This window comes from Magnolia sinica, chromosome 16 (genome assembly GCF_029962835.1).
Source record: "Magnolia sinica isolate HGM2019 chromosome 16, MsV1, whole genome shotgun sequence".
Taxonomy (NCBI): domain Eukaryota; kingdom Viridiplantae; phylum Streptophyta; class Magnoliopsida; order Magnoliales; family Magnoliaceae; genus Magnolia; species Magnolia sinica.
Genome location: NC_080588.1, coordinates 34429973 through 34450683, shown reverse-complemented (window position 1 = coordinate 34450683; position 20711 = coordinate 34429973). Strand labels below are relative to the sequence as shown.

General features: G+C 38.4%; 1 protein-coding gene across 1 annotated transcript in view; it reads right to left on the bottom strand.

Moving 5' to 3' along the window:
• Positions 1-20711, bottom strand: part of LOC131229416 (uncharacterized) — a 46516-nt gene that overhangs the window by 13876 nt on the left and 11929 nt on the right. Inside the window, exons 2-3 of the mRNA XM_058225374.1 lie at positions 19400-19632; positions 18248-19085 (exon numbers count right to left, since the gene is read on the bottom strand). Coding sequence (XP_058081357.1) covers positions 18248-19085; positions 19400-19630 — 1069 coding nt within the window. The 5' untranslated portion in view covers positions 19631-19632. The remainder of the gene's footprint in view (positions 1-18247; positions 19086-19399; positions 19633-20711) is intronic.

Here is a 20711-nt window from a genome sequence, read left to right as displayed (position 1 = left end):
TTTCTATAGTGATCTTGGAGAAGCGAGCATTGAATTAGGTACTAAACTTTTGGAGAAATTAAAGGGGATAACTTGCATGATTGATGCTAACTTTACCAAGACATGTAAAGGACATTCCATGAGATAACGGTGCAATGGAAAGAACTTCCACCAACAGTTAAAACATGGATATCAAAAGCCAAGTTCAAACCCCAAGCCCCCATTTTTTTAGAGGAATTTCACAGCAGCAACTCTGAGGGCAAATCCCTTCATAACCCATGGAGAATGTACAAACCCATTTGGACCCATTTCTAGCATTAAACAATATTGAAATGTCACAAAATTAGCATCGTTGGATGGCCTAACATATGAATCCAACAGCCCCAAGATTGCAAAATTCCAGCACGTTTAGGTTCAACAATGGTGTACCTAGATAGATGCAAGGACCTATTTCGTAACTAGAAAATTTTGTTCCCTGGCATTTATTTTCCTAGGGACCCGGGGAAGGGTAAATGTTGTCCCAAAGGAGTTCAATTCTATTTGGTTGAGACTTGAGACTGGGGGAATTCCTAGGGGAAAGTCCAAAGTATGTTCGGTTGGTACATTGAAATCTTGAGAGAAGTTCGTATAAGTGGCAAACAGTGTGAGAGATCCAAGCCATTCATCATGTGGGCCGCATGATGCTTGGAACAGCCAAAATATTGGGTGATGCAACAATGACAAAAAAAAGTGGCCGCTCCTGATTGATCATCACCATTATCATCATCTATGCTGTATCACAAATAATTGGGTCACTCCTAATGGATCCTATTGAAAAATGTTTGATCATTAATCAAGACCACCCATCATGCATCTCACCTTTGATTGTCCATCTCTCTCAAAAATCACTTGGTCGAATGATTCTAACCATCCGACTAATTGCTGCAAAAAATGGATGGTCTAGATTGAATATTAGAGGTGCAGTGATTGATCTAGACCATATATCATGCAGGCCCACCCTTGACAGCCAATCCCTCCCAATAGTCACGATGATCCTAAACCATGACCATCCAATCAACGATAGGAAATAGACAATCCATCTTTTATACTAGAAAAGACATTATTGTATATTGAGTGGGGCCTGCCTCAGATTGGCATTCCCCAAAACTCACTATGATCTAATGATCCTGACCATCCAATCAATGAATGAGAATAGAAGGTCCATTTTCTATATTAGAGAAGGTCTAATCGTTGATCTAAGTTGTCCATTATCTAGGGCCTACCTTTAATTGCCCATCCCTCTAAAAATTCACACTGATCTCATCATCCCAGCCATCTAATAACCAATAAAGATGATCCACATTATTATACTAGAAAAGGCTTAATCATCGTATATCATGTGAGGCCCAACTTTGATTGTACATCACTCCCAAAAATACTCTGATATGATGACCCTAACCATCCAATCAATGGATGAAAAGCGGATAGTCCATATTTATTATATTGTAGAAGGCCCGATCAATGTTCTGGATCGCCCATGTGGGGCCACCATTGACTGCCCATCCATTCCAAAAAAAAAAAAACCTTGATCAGATGATGTTAACTATTTAAATGACTGCAATGGTGAAAGATGGCGTGGAGAGAAGGGATTTACCGGGCTTTTGTGAGTTTTCCCATGCTTTCCTAAAAATTATTTCAACGGCTTTTAGCTGGGGTATAACACCCAAGAAATGTTGGGAAAATGAGGCCTTGGGGAGAAAAATAACCAGGAAAGGGATGTAACCAGACTCATTTTCATGCGAAAAGCAAGGAATTTTGTTTCTGGAACATAAGACCTAGAGAGTAAATGTTCCCTAAAGAAATCTTCAGGATTATACATAGGTACCATATATGAGGCATTGGTTGAGGTCCCTATTGGGTCCTGTCAGGTCTTACTTCAACCACGAATTAAGGATTTGGAGTGAGGCTTCAATCTGGATCCAAACTCAAGATATACGTATCAGACTTGTTTTTATATAGTTTGTAAATAATACGTATAATTAAATACAAGATTTAAAATTTATATATATATAAAACAATCTTATATTTGCATACCCAATGATATGCAACCCAACCTAATCTGTAATCAGATCTGAGTCTGTGGAACTGAATCCAACCTGATTACTGTACAGGCCCGAAATCTAGATCTGGATCTGATTAAATTGGGCCGAATGCTTCGGGTGTCCATGAATACAGGTAGTAATTATAGCCCTAGACATGAGGGTGCTTTAGTCATTAGTATCATGCCGTTAAGAATGCAGGGTTTGGATTAGAAAAAATCAATAGCTAAGATTAAAGAGAGCTATTCTTAGGTTTTCCTAGAATACTATATATGTGATTTTGAGGAAGTTATGTGGAAATTTTGTTCTATGTTCTTTATACAATTTTTCTAAAAGAATGGACAGATCTTCTAAGGGACCTTTCTCTTTGTTTCAGGAATTGTTTTTTTCCCATCTCACTCTAAGTAATCTTTCTTTCCTTAAAAGTTAGACTTGTTCTTTCAAAGACTATTGCATCATAAACCCAACCAAAGTTAAAATATTGTCACTTACAATGCAAGTAACCCAAAGTTAATCTTTTATGTAGTTGCAATGTAGCCAATGCCCCCGCATGAAGAGGAACCAAGTCTTCCTATACATAACTACATGGAGACACCTCTTCACTGTTCTAACTTTTAAGATAAAGCAGCCGGCAAGGATTATCATCATCATAATCATCTAAGCCTTGTCCCAACTACTTGTGGTTGGCTACACTATTCTTGTCCTGCCATTCCACTCTATCCAGGACCATATCTTCAGTTAAACCACAGGTCATCAAGTCTTTCCTTCCTACCTCCCCCCATGTCTTCTTGGGCATTCCAAATGCCCTTTTATAGCCTTCATTTTGAAACAACTCACTCCCCACCAGCACAGTTCTTGGTCTATGTTGAACATGGCCATACCATCTAGTATATTTTCTCAATTAAATACATCTGCTTCCACTTCCTCCGTTACATTGGCTGATGGTACTTTTAACTTGTGTCTATACGTTGGGAAATATTCATCCTACTTGCTCTCTTTCACTGTCATATGCTTCTACATTCCTAAATGAGTCTATTATCCGTTAGTCATCATCATCATTCAAGTCTTATACCAATTAATTGGGGTTGGCTGACTATCATCTGTTAGTAAACTAACTAATCTCTTAGCTGTTATGCGATATTTTATCCCTTCTATTGTAAATTTTATGACCAAAGACGAAAAAGACGATTGGTAGAAGACATGAAAGTGGTGGTCTCTATTATCTTGACAGTGTAGTGGCTAGAGTTGCATTCCAGACAAAAAAATTTCCCCTCATCAATGGCATTGCAGGCTTGGCCACCCATCCTTAAACAGTCTAAAGAGTTTTATTCTCTCTTTTATCTTCAACATCTAAACTAGAGTCTGAAGCCTACAAGTTGGGCAAGCATCATAGAAGTGCATTTCCACCTCGAGTTCATAAAAATAGTGTCGGTCCATTTTCTTAGTTCATTTTGATGTGTGGGGTCCAATATGTATTACCAATTAGTCTAATTTTAAGTATTTAATTATATTGGTGGATGATTAATCACACATGACAAGGCAATATTTGACGAAAGATTGCTATGAAGTATTTTCTTTCTTTAAAGTGTTTCATGTGGAAGTGAAAAATCAATTTGATGTTAAGATTTATGCATTATGCTCAAACAATGTGAAGGAATATGTGTCAAGTCAACTGTCACATGAATTTGATTCATATCATTCTACTAACAACATCATTCATCAAACATCACATGCATACAAGCCAAAATAGAATTGGCATTTGATTGAAGTTGCTCAAGCTCTTTTATTAAATATGAGGGTTCCAAAAATGTTTTGAGGTAATGCAATTTTAACTGATTACCATTTAAATTGAATGCCTTAAGATAGCAAATTACCATTCTCCATTTTGTAGCCCGGAATTCGTCTAGTCTTTATTCCTCATAGGGTGTTTGGTAGTGTATGTTTTGTGCAACAGCTACTCGAGTGATAAGTCTGAGCCAAAAGATAACATGTCTTTCTTGGGTACCCTCGCACCTAACGGGGCTACCAGTGTTATATCCTTCCTCATATAAATATTATGTTTCCGCTGATACCACATTGTATGAGAGTACTCCTTACTTTTTTTAGGGTGGTAAGTCATTGTTGTTCAAATGTGATGCTTGTTAGTCTTTCGGTTGCATCTGGAGATCCAAACTACATCAACAAATGTGACTGCAAAATCAACTCCACCATTAAAAATATTTTCCAATTTACAGACAATCCAAACTGATAATGGAGATTCTTCAACTACACTCTCCGCTAGTCCTCCACTGTCATCTGAAGATCACAATCCTCGCGATTCTCTCTTTTTAGCACCTGATGATGTTTGAGTTGTCTATTGCTCTTCGCAAAGGTAAGCCTTCTTTTACTCAACATCCTATTTCTCATTTCATTTCTCTTGATGGGTTGCCTTCTTCTTTTCATACGTTTGATTTGTCATGTCTCTGTTCCTTGTTCTTTCCAGGATGCTCTATTTCATGAAATAATAGGCTATGAAGAACAAATGGTTGCTCTTCATCTCGGTCAAACATGGACATTGTGTTACTCGAGCTACCTCTCACATTAATTCATTTTTCCATGAGAGAACCAAGCATATTGAAGTATGTTGTCTAAAAGAAAGTTGATGATAATGAAATTTGTACACCACCTGTGAGATCTGATGATCAGCTAGCTGATATGTTTACAGAGGCTCTAGGACAAACTCATCTGGATCGTCTCTTTACCAAGCTGGGCATTCATGACATCTATGTTCCAGCTTGAGGGAGAGTGTTGATGGACTGTGATGATCATATACGGCCCAACATCTTGTGCCCACCTTGTGATGATCAGTGTTGTCAAAAGCAATTATGCAATCGCATATGCCATTTGGAGAGCATGGACCGCATATGCCATAGTGGCATAATGACCGCATACTTCATTTCTCCCTTTTTGTTCTACAAGAACAGTGTATCAAAACAATTCTTGGATAAAAATGCAACCAAATATGTCCTTAATCAAACACAAATCAAGCACGCTTCTTGGTGGATTAGGGCCATTAAATATAAAAACAAAGAAAAAAAATGATGGTTTACCCCTCCGATGTTTCCCAAAATGGTCCATTCCGCTTCAATTCATTGAATCCCACTCAAATCTATGTTTTGATGCTCAAAATACACCTAAATCTAGTCTAAAATTAGTTCCTAAGATTCCTCCATGACTTAAGGGAGGAAGAAGGAAAAACGAGAGAAATTTTGATAATAAAACTTTTCAAAAAGTTGGGGACTTTACAGTTGTATCGGCCATATTGGCACTGCATCAGCACCGATACGGGCCAAGGTGTTCCGTAACGGTAACGGTGGCCGTAACAGCCACCACCGTTACCTTTACGATACAGGGCATAACGGCTGTTATGACCCCATAATGGTCGTTACGGTCTCTCTTTTTTTTGTAATTGAAAAAAAAAAACCCGAAAAACCTATATCTTCCCCGTAATGTTGATTAAAAAGTATGAGCTGTATATGTCCCATAATAGACCATTACGAGGCTATTATGACCTTTATAGGGGATGTAGTGTGTTGTTAACGGCAATTACAAGTCATTTTTTTCCATAACGGTTGTTACGACCATTACGACCCCGTAATGTGTGACAGTGACGTGTAACGGTTGCCATCGTTACCTTTACGTAACAGCCTTTACGGCACACCATGATACGGGTTGTACCATGTTGTATGAGCCCGTTATAGACTTCTTCTTTTTTTGTAACGAATGGGTTCACCCCTAGTTCCCCCCAACAAAGAAAAACAATAACCCCCCACCAAAGGAAAACAATAACCCCCCACCCCAGTTAACATTGATCTAAAATCTCAAACCACACATTCTTGCCAGGCCGCACCTGCTTTCTTATACAAATGAACAATATCATTTGCTTCTCTTCTGATGTGGCAAAACGATATCAGGTGATCTTTGCAAAGTCCAGGACTTTGAGTATCATTCTGATACTATCCACGGCCAACGACCCAATGTCACCCAACAGAACACGTTCATTGAGTCACCCTCAATCAATGCGCACATGGGAATTAGATACCATGACTTCAGCTGCCTGGAGAATAACAGCAGCTTCAGCAAAATTTGAGTCTTGAACACCAACTGGCCCCAAGAATTCTATTAAAAAAAAAAAAATTCCATTGTGGTCCCTCAAGCAACCCCACATTCCCGAGAGCCATGGGTTCCCAACAAACAGTTATCAAAATTTACTTTAAAAGACCCAAACGGAGGGGTTCCCAAAGATCTTAGGGATTTAACTTTTTTCGGGCTCCATTTCATCACCTCCACCTAATAACAGGAGATTCGACAGAGGTTGGAGGTGGACTTTCACCATGTGAACCATTCCGCTAATGAAAAGGCTGACTGTCTTACCATGAGAGGTGCCTCACGTGCATCCCCTTTTGGATTTCCAATGTAGGCTAAGAGGAGCTCTGTTCTGACTTGGGTGGTGCAAGTTTCTTGGTGCTTCTACTTCATCAGTCCTAGGAGGGCTAGCTGTACAGCTTTTGTTTTGTTTTGTCACTTGTGTTTGTAGTTATGTTTTTCTTCTCAATAAAATTCCTTAATTATCCAAAAAAAAAAAAAAAGTCTTGATAGCTAGAATGGCTCTACTCCAATCCGCTAAGGCCCTACAAATCCTGTCAACTATCTCTTGAATCTTGAAATGTTTCCCTCTAAAAACCCTATTATTTCTTTTTAGTCATATTCACCAAAGGATTGCACAAGCTGCCATCCCCCACAAACATCTGCCTGCCTATAGAGCCGTCAATGGGTACATGGGAGTTGTGGGTACCTGAGGAACCCAACCTGGCTAAATCGAGTCCTAGTCCAATTTAGGTTCCAATTTAAAAGCCAGGTTGGGTTTGGGTCCACCACCTTTTACCCATTTTGGACCTGAGTCCAATCCGGTCGGTATTGGGTACCCGGTTAATACAAAATATATCTATATATAGACATGTGTTGATTATGTTAGTGGACCATGATGATCTCACGTGTGGTTTCTCATTATTATTGGGCTGAAATGTGTTAGAATAGAGTTTAGGCCCTTGAGCTTTGCTTATGTAATAACTTAAGTATGAAGGGGTATTTTTATACTTTTGCTTGTATTATGAAAGCCCTAATTAGAGTTGTACACGAACCGAGTTAGTTCGGTTAACTCGCTTGACTCGACTCAAAAAAGCTCGAATCAACTCAGTTAGAAACTGAGTTCGAGCCGAGTCGTGCTGATTTTTGGAGCTCGATAAAATTTCAAGCCGAGTTCGAGCTTGTTCGAGCTCGAATCGACTCAGATCGAACCTCAACTCAATTCGAACTTGGATCGAACCACTTTGGTGACTCGGTTATTTTGATATTGATGTTGCTCACCAAGTGTTTAATGAAATGACTCAACGAAGTGTTGTTTCAGGTGCATACATTCTCTGTGGGATCGGCTGGTGGCGAGGAAGGTATGAATATGAAACAAATCACTATTAAAAAATAATAATAATAATAAAATAAAAACATTACATGATAAAACTACCACTGTATCTTGATTTTGATGTTGCCTAATGAGTGTTTGATAAAATACCTATAAACTGCTATTGTTGTTTTGCATACTGTGAGAAATTGAAGGTGCACTCCATGTGTTTGAGAAAATGCCGCACAGGCTTGAACTGGCTCGAGCTGCAAACCGAACCGAGCTGAGTTGGCCAATCAAGCTCGAGGACCGAGCCGAGCCAAGTTCAAGCTGAGGTCAGCTACTGGCCGAGCCGAGTCGAACAATGCCAAGCTCGACTCGGTTTGACTCATGTACACTTTTAGCCCCATTTATTATAAAATAGAGAGGCTAGGGGTGTAAGATGCTCTTCCAGCCACTCTCTTTCTTTTGCTTTCTCCCATATTTTCTTTTTCTCTCAATCCTACTAAAGAACATCATATCAAAGCATTATTGATCTGCTACGCTGTCTCTTTTCCTTTCTTTCGCTTCCCTTTCTTCTTTTATTTCTATAAAGTGAAATCCTAAATTGTTTGGGAGCTGGTTTACACATCACTTTTTTCTCGTTGTTCAATCACCAAATGCCAATGGTGGATTGTGTAGTTGAGTCCCATGCGTGTACTTGAGGCCCACTTACACATACAACCAATCGCGATAGTTCAAAGTGGGCCACCATGTGTCTATGGCCAAAATTGAAGATCAAGTGTGCGTGTAGAAGTCGTGAATGAATGTGAACCATTTTTCATATTTTTTATCAAGTGGCTCGTACATGTGCAGTGGTGATCATTGATTCATGCTCTCTTGAAGCAAGTGTTGGGTAAGTTTAAATTCAAGTTCTTCCCAGTGTGTTTTTTCTTCACTCCCCCAATTCTCAAGAACGACACTGAGAATAGTCCGTTGTATCCATCTGAATCATTGAATCTTAAAATTTCATCAACCAAACTGAACGGTGAAAATTATTTACAATGGACCACATCGGTAGAAGTATTTCTCATAGGACCATCGTTGTCAAATGCGATCGCATATTCGCATACTGTGGATCGAATCGCATATGCCATGATGGTTTATGTGATCCTGGCAAGTACGTCATGGCATACTTTTACATGCGACCAATATGCGATCGCATATGCAAGTATGTGATCGCATACTACATATGCGATTGCATGTTTCCCAATAGCTAGTGGAAGCAAATTTTTTTATTTTTTATTTTTTCAATTTGGAGAACTTTTGCCTATAAATAGGTACTCATATCCCTTCCATTTTCACCATTCTTTACTCCAAAGCTCTAAATCTCTTACTCTTTCTCTCTTACACCTCTTTCTCTCTTACTCTAATCTCTCTACAATTATTTCAAATATGTTTATTTTTTGGTATTTTATAAGTTGTGCTTACTTTTTGTTAATTAAGTTGTAAGTTATAACTTGTAAGTTATTTCAAGTTATCAATTTATCAGTTAAAAAAATTTGTAAGTTGTAAATTTGTTTTTAATAATTAACTCTCTTTTAATGTAGCATGTTGATTGTCTTGTTAAAATTTATATAACATAATATAAGTAATTAAATATATAACTTAATGAAACACTCAAACTAAAATGAAATAAGTAAAATAACCCAATCCAATCATGCGTACTAATTAGGCAAGTTTTTCTCTTCTTTTTTTTAGAATTTTTTATTTTTTCAAATATATATATATATATATATATATATATATATATATATATATATATATATATATATATATATATATATATATGACATTGCATATGCGAACAGCATATGCTAATCGCATGCGATCGCATATGCGATTTGACAACATTGCATAGGACCATGTTGAAAGTTCCCTAACCTGTTAAAGTTCAATAGATTATGAAGATTGTGGGGCAGAAGATGTTCAGATTAGAGCCATGTTATGGAATAACATGGAACTGCATGTTAACGCAAATGTTATCCTTTTTAAAATAAAGTGTAAGATAATTTGAAAGAAATGTATACAGGTGAGAAGAAATTTAACTTGTATATATGAGTTGCTTCAGAATATCTTTGCACTTCAGCAAGGAGATAAGAGTGTAGGCAAACAGTATTCAACGTCACGGGGTATGCAGGAAGAACCAAATGTATGTCAACCCCTGTCAACTGATTATCGGACCATGAGATGGCAGAGGGAGCAATTTTGTGTTGCCAAATTTCCTTTCTGGTCATTGTCCTGAGTTCGAACCTTTGCAAGCTTAGATTCTTGGAAGTAAAGAAATTTCATCCACTAATGAAGCATTTGCCCGTGTTCAGCGTGCAATTAGTATAAATATACAAAGTTCATCTACATTTGATCTCTCGATGTTTATTTCTTCATTTGGTAGGAGAGATGGAGGAATTCACGGTGGTTGTGATTGTGGTTGATTATTTGGTGTTAGAGATTTATGGGGAAGTCGTTTTGGAGGTAAAAATACTTCTAGAGGTCGTGGAACAATTTTTTTTTGTGGTAGGCACTGTCATGGTTGTGGTAATAAGAAGTGTTCTCATCATAGTCCTTCAAACCACACTATCGATACGTGATGGGATCTCACTGGTAGGTCAACTTGGGCAAATTGAGTTCAATCTTCTTATGCTAGTTTTGATGGCTATGTATACAATTACAGTCCAAGGATTAGTATGCCAGATTGCAAATCAAGCACAATAGATGATACAGTTACATCGTCCAAGGATGAGTATGATCAATTATTAAAAGATCGCTCCACCCATACGTCCTCCTCCATCACTAATCTTGTTTAGTCAGGTATGATATGTCTTAGGTTATTAAATTCTAGAGCTTCAAACCATTTGACTAGCAAGCATAGCATTTTATCTCAATTAGATAAGTCCAATTCTATTTCCTCTATAACATTAGCTGACGGCACTACAACCTATGTCTGGGTTGAATACTGTTAATCCTACTCCATCTCTTTCATTATCATTAACCTTTATATATGCCTAAATTTCCTTTGAGTTTATTGTCAATGAGTTAACCAAATCTTGAATTATTTTATTATATTTTCTACTTCCCATTGTGAATTTCAGGATCTAAAGACAAGGAGGATGATTAGTGGATGACATGAAGCAGATGGTTTTTACTCTATCAACAATGGAATAAGTGGAGAATCACTACAAACAGAACTGATCTTACACGGTACACGTTATCATATATGTATCCAAACCAACTGAACTGACCAAACTGCAAGTCTAAAATTAGATGTATCATGAACTTATTTGGTTATCTTACTATCTAAATTGTGGTTGTTGATTGGACATTTAGAAGTAAAAAATTAAAAAATTAAAATTAAAAAAAATCCAATGGTCCTATTTTAACAAGCGAGTTTTGATTTAAGTATATGACATGCGCACAATGACTCTACCAAAGTATCAATACTAAGTACATGTGTATCAATACCAGTTTTGATTTATTTATGTACAATGGCTATAAAATCAAAGCCATGCATGTAGAATCACACATGGTTACTCAAATAAAAAGTATATTTTCTTGAGGTTTTTAAGCGAGTGGTGCTTCCTCTTGGCATGTCTTGCATTTCTTTAGCATGTATTACTCCATCCATAGCATTAGTTGTTAGAATTTAGTGCCGCATGTGTTTCATATCTATCTTTTGATCTCAACAATCAATCCTAAGGTCTTCCATTGAGAAATTTGGCTTCAAAAAGTAGTACCTATTTCAAATCTATGCAATTTATTCTAGATTTCATATTCAAATGCATCACATATGGTATGGATTGGACTAATCGAGTTGAGGATGAGGATCACTTGAAAAGAGAAAAGATGAGACAGGCTAAGGAGGCTTCTGGAAATTTTATTCAAGACAGGGAAGGAGAAACAAAAAGAAAGAGAATAGGGAATAAAAATACAACAAATGGAACACACTAAGCCCCAGAAAGAAAGAAACCCCCGGAACCAAAAGAAAAGAGAAAAGGCAACACACTAAGCCCCAGAAAGAAGGAAACCCCCGGAACCAAAAGAAAAGAGAAAAGGCAACACACTAAGCCCCAGAAAGAAAAACCCCTGGAACCAAAAGAAAAGAGAAGGCAGTTGGTCCGACAAAATAGCACATGATACAGGAGGAGAGCTATGGCACAGATCTATTGTAGATAATGCAAAGGCAATAGCTGGCATCTCCCCAGTAAGCGAGACACTCAGCCTCCTTATTTGCCTCTGCCTGCCAGGACAGGAACAAGCACCTGCCGAAAGAGAAAACATTGCTGGAATCACGTTCAAGAATCACCAGGAAAATATTAACTACATTTTAAGTTTCCCTGGCTGTAAAAGCACAGCGGCTTTGCATAGTTCAAATCTCCAATGCCGACCGGACCCCAGAATTCCACCAGCACAGCCCACTAGAGTCACCCATAGTTTCCCCAATACCAGCAGGCCCAGGGTTTTCCGTAGAGAAACCATCAAAATTGATTTCCCCAGTAGGGGATTTCCAATGCGTATCAGACATCCAAAACCTTCCCACAATGGATTACTTCATGCCAGCTGGATGGAATCAATGAAGAGAATCCTCTGAATTTGGTGCAGGCCTTTGCCCACACAGCAATGAGAGAAAAATCCAATTTGCAATCAATCTTACAGATGATTTTTTCTTCTGAAGATTCTCCAGCTTCTTTCTGGCCAGATTGACCAAGAGTCACTTGTGCTGCCATCCCCCGCAATAGATGCCAGATCGAAACCCAAGCTGCAGCTGACCAAACACCAGTCAGATGAATTACCTCTCGAAACACCCACTAAATACTGGACTTCAAGATTACTTCCACCCACACTTCCCTGGTCAGCTGGCAATGAATAACCATTCCTTCATTGGTTCAACATAGAGAGCACCTATTGGGCATTTGCATCCCTCTCCTCTTTAGATGATCCACTGTTAGGATCTTGTTAACACACGCGGTCCATGTAAATTCCCTCACTTTCAGCAGCACAGCAGTAGCCCAATGCTTCATAAAAATCGAGGATCTACTATAGGCAAAACTCAACTGCGAGCATGCCATGGATCTGGCTGAGAAATTGCTGCTAGCTTGCCATGGCTCATGACACTTTAATCAATGTCAGCAAAATGGTGGGTGTATCCTTCAGCTTCGCTGAAGAGGATTTTTATGCCATCTCAGCTTTGCTGAAGAGAGACAGAAACAGAAGCGTGCCCTTCAAAATCAAACCAACCACAAGAAGAAGCATAGATGTAAGCATGAACTCCAAAGTCTTCATTGTTCGATTAATTATGATTGTAAGCTGGCAGGTGAGGTTCTTATCATATAATTGTGGCAAAAGAGGGGACCTCATGGGGAAGGATTATTATAGGTGTTTCATGACTATTCTTTCCTAGAACCAACAGGGGATGGGATGCCCAGATAAGAGGGTGCAGACTAAGGTGCATCGGACCTCGAAGCTGCACCTTACACCTTTTCAGGAAACAGAATTTCAGAGTTCTAACATATCCCTTCTCTGATCTGTTTGGGAGATTTTGGACTCCGTAGGGGCCAATGGTGGCACTGTAGTTATACGGAAAGTTAATTTTCTTCAGAAAATTGACATGTTGGTGGGTCAGTTTTCAGATTTGGTTCTTCTTTAATAGTTGTGCGGAAACTTCAAATAGGTTCTCACTGCTATCTGTGGGCTGTGCATTAGCAGTAAGTGAGCTGAATTTTGGGATGAAAATGAAGTGGAATGACTCGTGCACGAGGAGATTCAATGTTATTTTCTTCATTCATGAAAGGAAGGGAGGAGGTAGAATCACCAATTGCATGGGTAACTTCTCCGAATGGGTGGGTAAATATGACCTTATTGATCTCCCTCTAGGGGGATGTTGCTTCAAATGATCCAATAACCATAATGACACTAGTATGCCATACCTTGATAGATTCTTGGTGTCATCAGACTGGGAGGAACATGTCTTCACATTGCCTAGCCACATTTACCTAACCTGTCTCACATCGATGTCTGATTATTCTTGATACAAATGAGCACTCCTGCAGTCCTATTCCCTTCAGCTTTGAGCTGATGTGGCTTGAGGAAGATTTTATTCATAAATCTAATGGTAGGATTCCTTTACGGTAGAAGGATGTGCGGTCGTAAGCTAATGATGAAATTGGAGTTAAAGGGTTGCATAAACGATTGAAGAAAGGAGCATTTTGGTTCCTTGGAGGATATGGAAATGGCTATTTGGAAAGAAGAATTAAGGGCCTGTTTGGATTCATGAAAAGAAAGGAAATGAAACACCATTTCCCTATCGTTTGTGATTTTTTATTTTTATTTTATGAGAATTGGTGAGAAGCACCATTTCTCACTTCCTCTTTTTGTTGGAAAATCAACAAATTTATTTTCCCCTCTCCCCATAAGAAAGCCATTTTCCCACAATTTATATATATATATACACACACACACACACCACCACCCATCTCCAATCGCCTCAAATGTGTCACATGTCCAAATGCTCCATTATCCATCTTCTTATCCTATCAAACGTGCCGATGCGCCACATGCACCACCATCCATCTTCACTTGGGCTCGACATGTACAAAGCACCTCAAATCTGCCACATGTGCCAACATTCCATTGTCCATCTCCTATTGTGTCGCATGTCTGCCACCATCCATCTTCACTTGGGATGGGCCCCACTTGTACAAAGCACCTCACATGTACTGCATGCACCAACTTTTCATTGTCCATCTTTTGTTGTGCCGTACTCGTACATGTGCCACCATCTCCTATTGACTTTGTTCAAGGGGTTGTTTTACGATGTTGGAGCTAGAGATGGATCTAGAGCAAGGTCTTCCAAAACGGTAACGGTGGCCATAACGGCCACCACCGTTACCGTTATGATACGGGCTGTAACGGTTTTTTTTTTTTTTTTGAAAAAACTGTTACAAGACAGGGCCGTTACAGACCATTACAAGGGCCTTTATGGCTTCTTTTTTTTTTTTTTGTAACGGCCGTTTCAACCCCGTAACATGTAACGGTTATGACCGTTACGTAATGGTTGTTTCAACCCCATAACGTGTAACGGTTATGACCGTTACCGTTACGTAACCGATTTTGAATACCTTGATCTAGAGTTCTAGGGAGATATCGATCGCAAAGCCTCTATCCTATGATTTTTATTTTTATTTTTGTATAATGAGATTTTATTTACAGAAAACACAAAACAACTCACAAAAACTTTATAAAAAAAAAAAAAGAAGAAAAGGAGACCTTAGAGACATTGCAAGCAGAAAACAACCCATCACAACAAAGCAACACGAAAAATAGCAACCTCTATGAAAAAAAAAAATCACAATGCAACAAATGCAGAAAATTAAAATTAAAATAAATTAAATTAAATTAAATTTAAAAAATAAAAAAATAAAAATAAAAATAACTACACAGCATCTCTTCTGCAAAAAATTTAGCCAGCCAGCCAACATCATTCTTGACTATATGATCAACATATTCATTTGCCTCCCTTGGAACTTGCTGCAAGATAACCTGCCTCTATCCTATGATTTCACCACACACAATAGCATTTCTTTTGATTGGTAGGCATTGTTCTTCTAGTGCTTTAGCACTGTTGACAATGGGGCCGTTTCATCCCCACGCTTCCACAAAAACCTAAGGGCCTATTTGGATATGAAGGAATCCACCAGAAAACAATCGGTTTACCCTTGATTTGATATTTTTTGCAATTTCGATTGCAAAAAAAAAAAAAAAAACTGTGAATTCCACATGATAATCATTAGCCTTACCCACAGTTGGCACCATTGTTTAATGAATCTGGAATTTCCGCATTGCTATTCCAACACACGACCTTTTTGGGAATCCATCAATGAACAGTGCCGAAAAACATAATCAAACAGTTATCAATGTCCACACCATGGATTCCTCATATCCAAACAGGCCATAAGGGATGAAGAGGTTGAAGAAATCATATTGCTTCAAGATCACATCAAGAATATTACTATCCCATGCATCCAGGGATAGAAGGAGGAGGAAGTTTAGGTCCTGGGGTAGTTTCTCAATGAAATTCTTTTATCAGATAATTTGCAGTGGTGGCTTTAGTGCACCTGTGGAGGAATCAACCCCAAATGGTGTGGCTTTAGTGCACCTGTGGAGGAATCAACCCATATTTGGGGTATTGACTGTCTGCCCAAAGTTGTGCTTTTGGTTGGTAAGTGACTACGAAAGAAGTCTTAACCATCAACCAACCCTGCAGAGGAAATATGTTGATTCCAAATGAATATATTATGTGCTTAAAATATGTGGAGTCTGCTAACCATTTGTTCAATAATTATGCATACATCTCTGACATCTGGAGAATTTTTATTTTATTTTTTTCATCAGCAGCATCTGGAGGAATTTCCCAGATTTGTTTGGTTTAAACTGGGTCATGCCCAACTCGATTCATCAGTTGTCGCTTCGAGGTAGGGCGTCTGGGGTAAAACGTAGAAGGAAAAGAATTCTTTGGAAGATTTCCTTAAGCTCACTATGTAAAGATCGAAATAACCGTCCTGCAATTAGTCCAGATCTCCTGTTTGGGCTCTTGTTCTTTTTTTCTTTTCTTTTTTGGTGGGTTTCAAAAGGGAAGATCTCTTGCACGTTTGGATTAATATTTTGTAATTGGTTCAGGTAAGCAGTGGGATAATGTCTCATCACCCCTTCTGCTCCTTTTTTCCTCTTTTGTTCGGTTTTACCAAAAAATTTGCCACCGATCAAAAAATAATTATGGTCCTTGTTATTGCACATCAAGAATTCAAGATGTTTCGTCATTTATATGAACTATGGTCCAATTTTCACAGATCAATTGAGTTGATAACATATTGACAGATCCAAACTAAATGGAAACACGATTGAAAGTCCAATTGTAATTTTGAGATGGCCTCTATAGTAACCATTGGCATCTTTAGGGGTGTTTATACAGCTTTGCAGCACTACACCATGTATAAAATTGGCACTCTACAAAGTTTATGCCTCCAAGTATCAACCGGTGCTATTTTAAAGCCTGTGTATACAACCATACAGCACGTGCAGCATGTACGCTCAACCATGCAGCAGGAATGGTTCATATGACTATATATTAAGGCCTATAACCTGGTGTCAGTGAGCATTTGTGTGGGTTGTCAGGCCTTATCACCTGGTATATAGGATTCTAGATGAAATTGGACTCATTAGTTGCAGTTGATCAGTTTGTTTAGTTGATCATACTTTTTTCTTTATGGTAGTTTGCATTAAAACAAGTTGCTATTAGTGGACCAATGAGGTCTAATGGGGTGACTCATTTGAGTCAGGCTTGCTCGGGCATATCTAAATGCTAACTCATGGTGCCAAACCTTATCAGACTCAACTGAGACTGAATCCAAGTTGAATTTGACAAGTTGCCAATCCATGGTTGGAATCATCGACAAAAAAGGGTAGGTATTCGAGTATTTGCTTTCATCTTAGGCTGCATTAACAGTAATCTAAAATATCATACCATATTTGACCCTTCCTTTGGTCAAATTCAATCATCAGTTGGTCACAGGTTTCATCCCAGCTTATTACAAAAGATGAGCTCAAGCAGAAGCAAAACTATCATTTATACAGATTGTAAACCACTTTTATTTATGGACGACTTTCTATGCAGGGATTACGTCTTTCAATGTTATGCCGAATAACTATACCAACATGTCCATGACACGGTCCAAAGATGTCCAGGGTGAGAATATGAAAGCTTGGAAACTGTCTATAGATTAAAGTTCTCTTCCATGTCTTTTCTTCATTCCCTGTCGCTAACAAGGGGTCTCCCTCCCCACTTCCCAAAGGGTGAAGAGTTCGCCCCACCCCCAAAACATTTCTTCAAGCATTGCCATGGTTATAAGATCCTAACAGTTGAGAATCTTAAAATAAAGAAGGAATATGGCTATGCCTAATAGATGCGTCATGTGCATGGAGAATGAAGAGACGTTAGACCATCATTTCCTTCATTGCGAATACAATAGGGCTGTCTAGAATAATCTGTACAACAAGTTCGGTATTTCAAGTGTCATCAATAGTTCTATCTTGGATCTGATCAGGGGCTGGGAGGTGATCCTTTCAATCCCCTTGGTAAGATCTTGTGGCCATCAGTGCTTTACTGCCATATGCCATACTGTAGGGATTATGGAAGGGAACAACAGTACTTTGAAGATCATGAGATCCCATCAGAGGCAGCTGCCTAGGAAGATGAACTCTTGTCATAGAATGAGCCATGATTAAGCTGGACTTCAGGCGTATCCATGCATCCTCAATTCTCAGTGATTGGGAGTCTTTTTTCCATGATGTTTTTTTGCCTGTGTAGTAGCTTCTTGTTTCTTGGCTTGCTTTTTTTCTCTCCACTTTTGTTTCTTTGGCTTTGCAATGGGATAATTTCTCATCATCTCTTTTTGGTGTTCGTTTCATCTTCTTTTTCTTCAGTAAAATTTTATTTTCATTCAAAAGAAAAAACACGTCTATGAATCATGTTTGTCAGGTCTAGTAACTCAGTGTCCTTATCCAAGTTCTAGAGCCTAAAACAGAACAAGTGATTCAGATAGTAACTTCTATCTCTTTCACAAGTTAATGCATTCATAATATGAAAATGAAAGAATCGATATATGATAAAACAGAAGAATTCAGCCTCTTTCCTATTATGAAACATTGGGTAAAGAGCTCTTACCAGCTTCGTGGGGATAAGATAGCTGTTCCCTTCTCTTTTCCCCATCCTCTGGATGCAAAATGCTTAGGTGAGTCCGGTGATCTCCACCTTTCTGGTTATCTAGGAAGGAATCCCTCTGCAGAACTGGAACGCTAGCTTTCGGCTCCGTATGCAGTTGCCGCCCTTGGATCTCTTCATGGAAGGCCATTGGTACTTGAAAATTAGAGGAAGCCAATGCTTCAGCTTCCTCGCTGCATATTCCTCGGATGGGTTCATTCAAGTCAGCCAAACAGCGAGAGCGGCAACTATTCCTCACGTGCGATTCCAATTTCCAATCATTTGCTCCACAGCTTGGATTCTGACCAGCACCAAGACTCAAGCTCTCCCCACTCCTAGGTCCACTGCCACAATGTCTATCAAGACAGTGCTTTGCTCCTAAAGACATCTCGCGAACTTTTTCCTCTTCAGTTGCTTCCCCATCTTCACTGTCAATGTATTCATCCGCTGGAAGTTGCAGGTCAAACGTTTTTCTTGGGAACTTCTTGCATTTGGAGTCCGACACTTCACAATCCTTTACACTTCCTCTCACACCTGCCTGCATGCTGCTTTCCTTAAGAAAGTCTAGCGAAGACCGTCTGTTGTCAGTGCCGGAAATAGATGTCCCACAATAACTGGAGTTCACCACTGGCAAGGAAGGCATTTGCCACATCTTGTGCATGTATTCAGATGGGACTCTGGATGAAAATAGATTTGATTGTGATGATGTCTCTGCTGATATGGAATAGCTGTAAAGTTCCTTCTTTTGAAGCTCATCCATCAAGTCCCTTTGTATTCTATAAAGTCGGTGGAGTTCATAGACCTGAATCAAAAACTCAAAATGATCAGAGTATAAAATGTGCCTTTAAAAAAATCAAAAATTTCAAGTGATTACTTTAATATATTTGAAGTTGACCTGCACTCAGGCCTTCATGGTCAAGAATCGTCAATCAATATTTTAAACCTTTATAAACTAAGGTAATCAAGCCAACTTCCCAAGAAATCCACCAAATTGAAAAACAGATGAGGCAGAAAAATGCCAAATTAAAAGCTTGTTGTATTCTGCACAATCCAAAGACCTACTGCACTGAAATTCAAATGTATATAGCCCACATTAAAAAATGAAAGTATGGATACCTGCTTCCTGAATGTAGCTTCATGATCAAGCATTGTCTGCTTTAGAACTTCCTTGTCACACTCTGAATATCCATCCACAGGCCTCGGCGTGAAAACATTGTAGTACTGCTCACTCTTTAACATCTTCTCATCAAAAAATAGTGACCAACTACCAGTGTTAGCATCCTCATTAAGATCCCTCATGGAGTAATATCCAGGCAAGTAGCTTTTACACTGCAATTTTGTTCCCATTCCTGGTAACTCTTAATGAAAAGCACGAAAGTGATCAAAACACATGCTTTTGAGGATTTTAAGAAGACTATTACATGCATAGTAGATGAATTTTATGGTTTCCAAAATAAAAGACTTAAATGAAACCTATGATGAGATCTAGGCAATAGGAAAGAAGTAACTGCAAATAATTTTTTTTTTTATTTTTATTTTTAAAAGGAATAACAAATACAAGTATGAAAGATGCACTGAATAGTCAATAGACAACCTGAATAGCCAATAGACAACCTGACATTGCCTGCCATTCCAAGGGAAGAAGCAAAAAAGACTGAAAAAGAGTCAGCATGAATGTAAAACCATTTATGGTTCAATTTGCATCATGTTAGATAAAAATAACTACATATCGATTCTACAACTCACATACAAAATGATGCAGGGTTTTGTATTTTAAATGAAGTCGTAAAGGCAGTTTCATATTATAGATTGGAAGGAGAGAAATGTGGAACCACCATCAATAAATGGAGACTACTCTTTCCAATGTAAGATGGATGTTTTGACCAGTGTTTTAAATATCGACGATATCAGCTGATATATCTTGTATCCCACCTATGCGATACGAAATGCACAGGTAGTGCCGATATATCCCACCTATTAGATCCAGTGAGCATTTTCGATTTCCGATCCATGTTTTTGTTGTAAATCACATTAAACTAGTGTCAAATTGTTACAAATCTATGATTCTTCATATTTTCCATGGAAAATCATAGATTTGAAACTTCGATTTCGAGATTTAGGGGAGATGGGTCAAGTTGTGGAAAATTGAGAAAAATCGAAATTTCTCAACTCCTCACAAATCAGTTGCAATCTTTGTATCTAAAAACAAACTTAAACATGTAACCTGATCTAGTGATTCTTTTTGCTTTTGAATGTATTGCTTGTGTTTCCATACATGTCTTCTTACATTTATAAATTATATGAATAGGCTTCGAATATACTTACATCAGTTCAGTTGGAAAGAGCATATATTAGGACCCCATACAAAGGAAACCCCTATTATGTGCACCTTTTTGTTGTAATGCTTTGATTTCTAAGTGCGTATTGA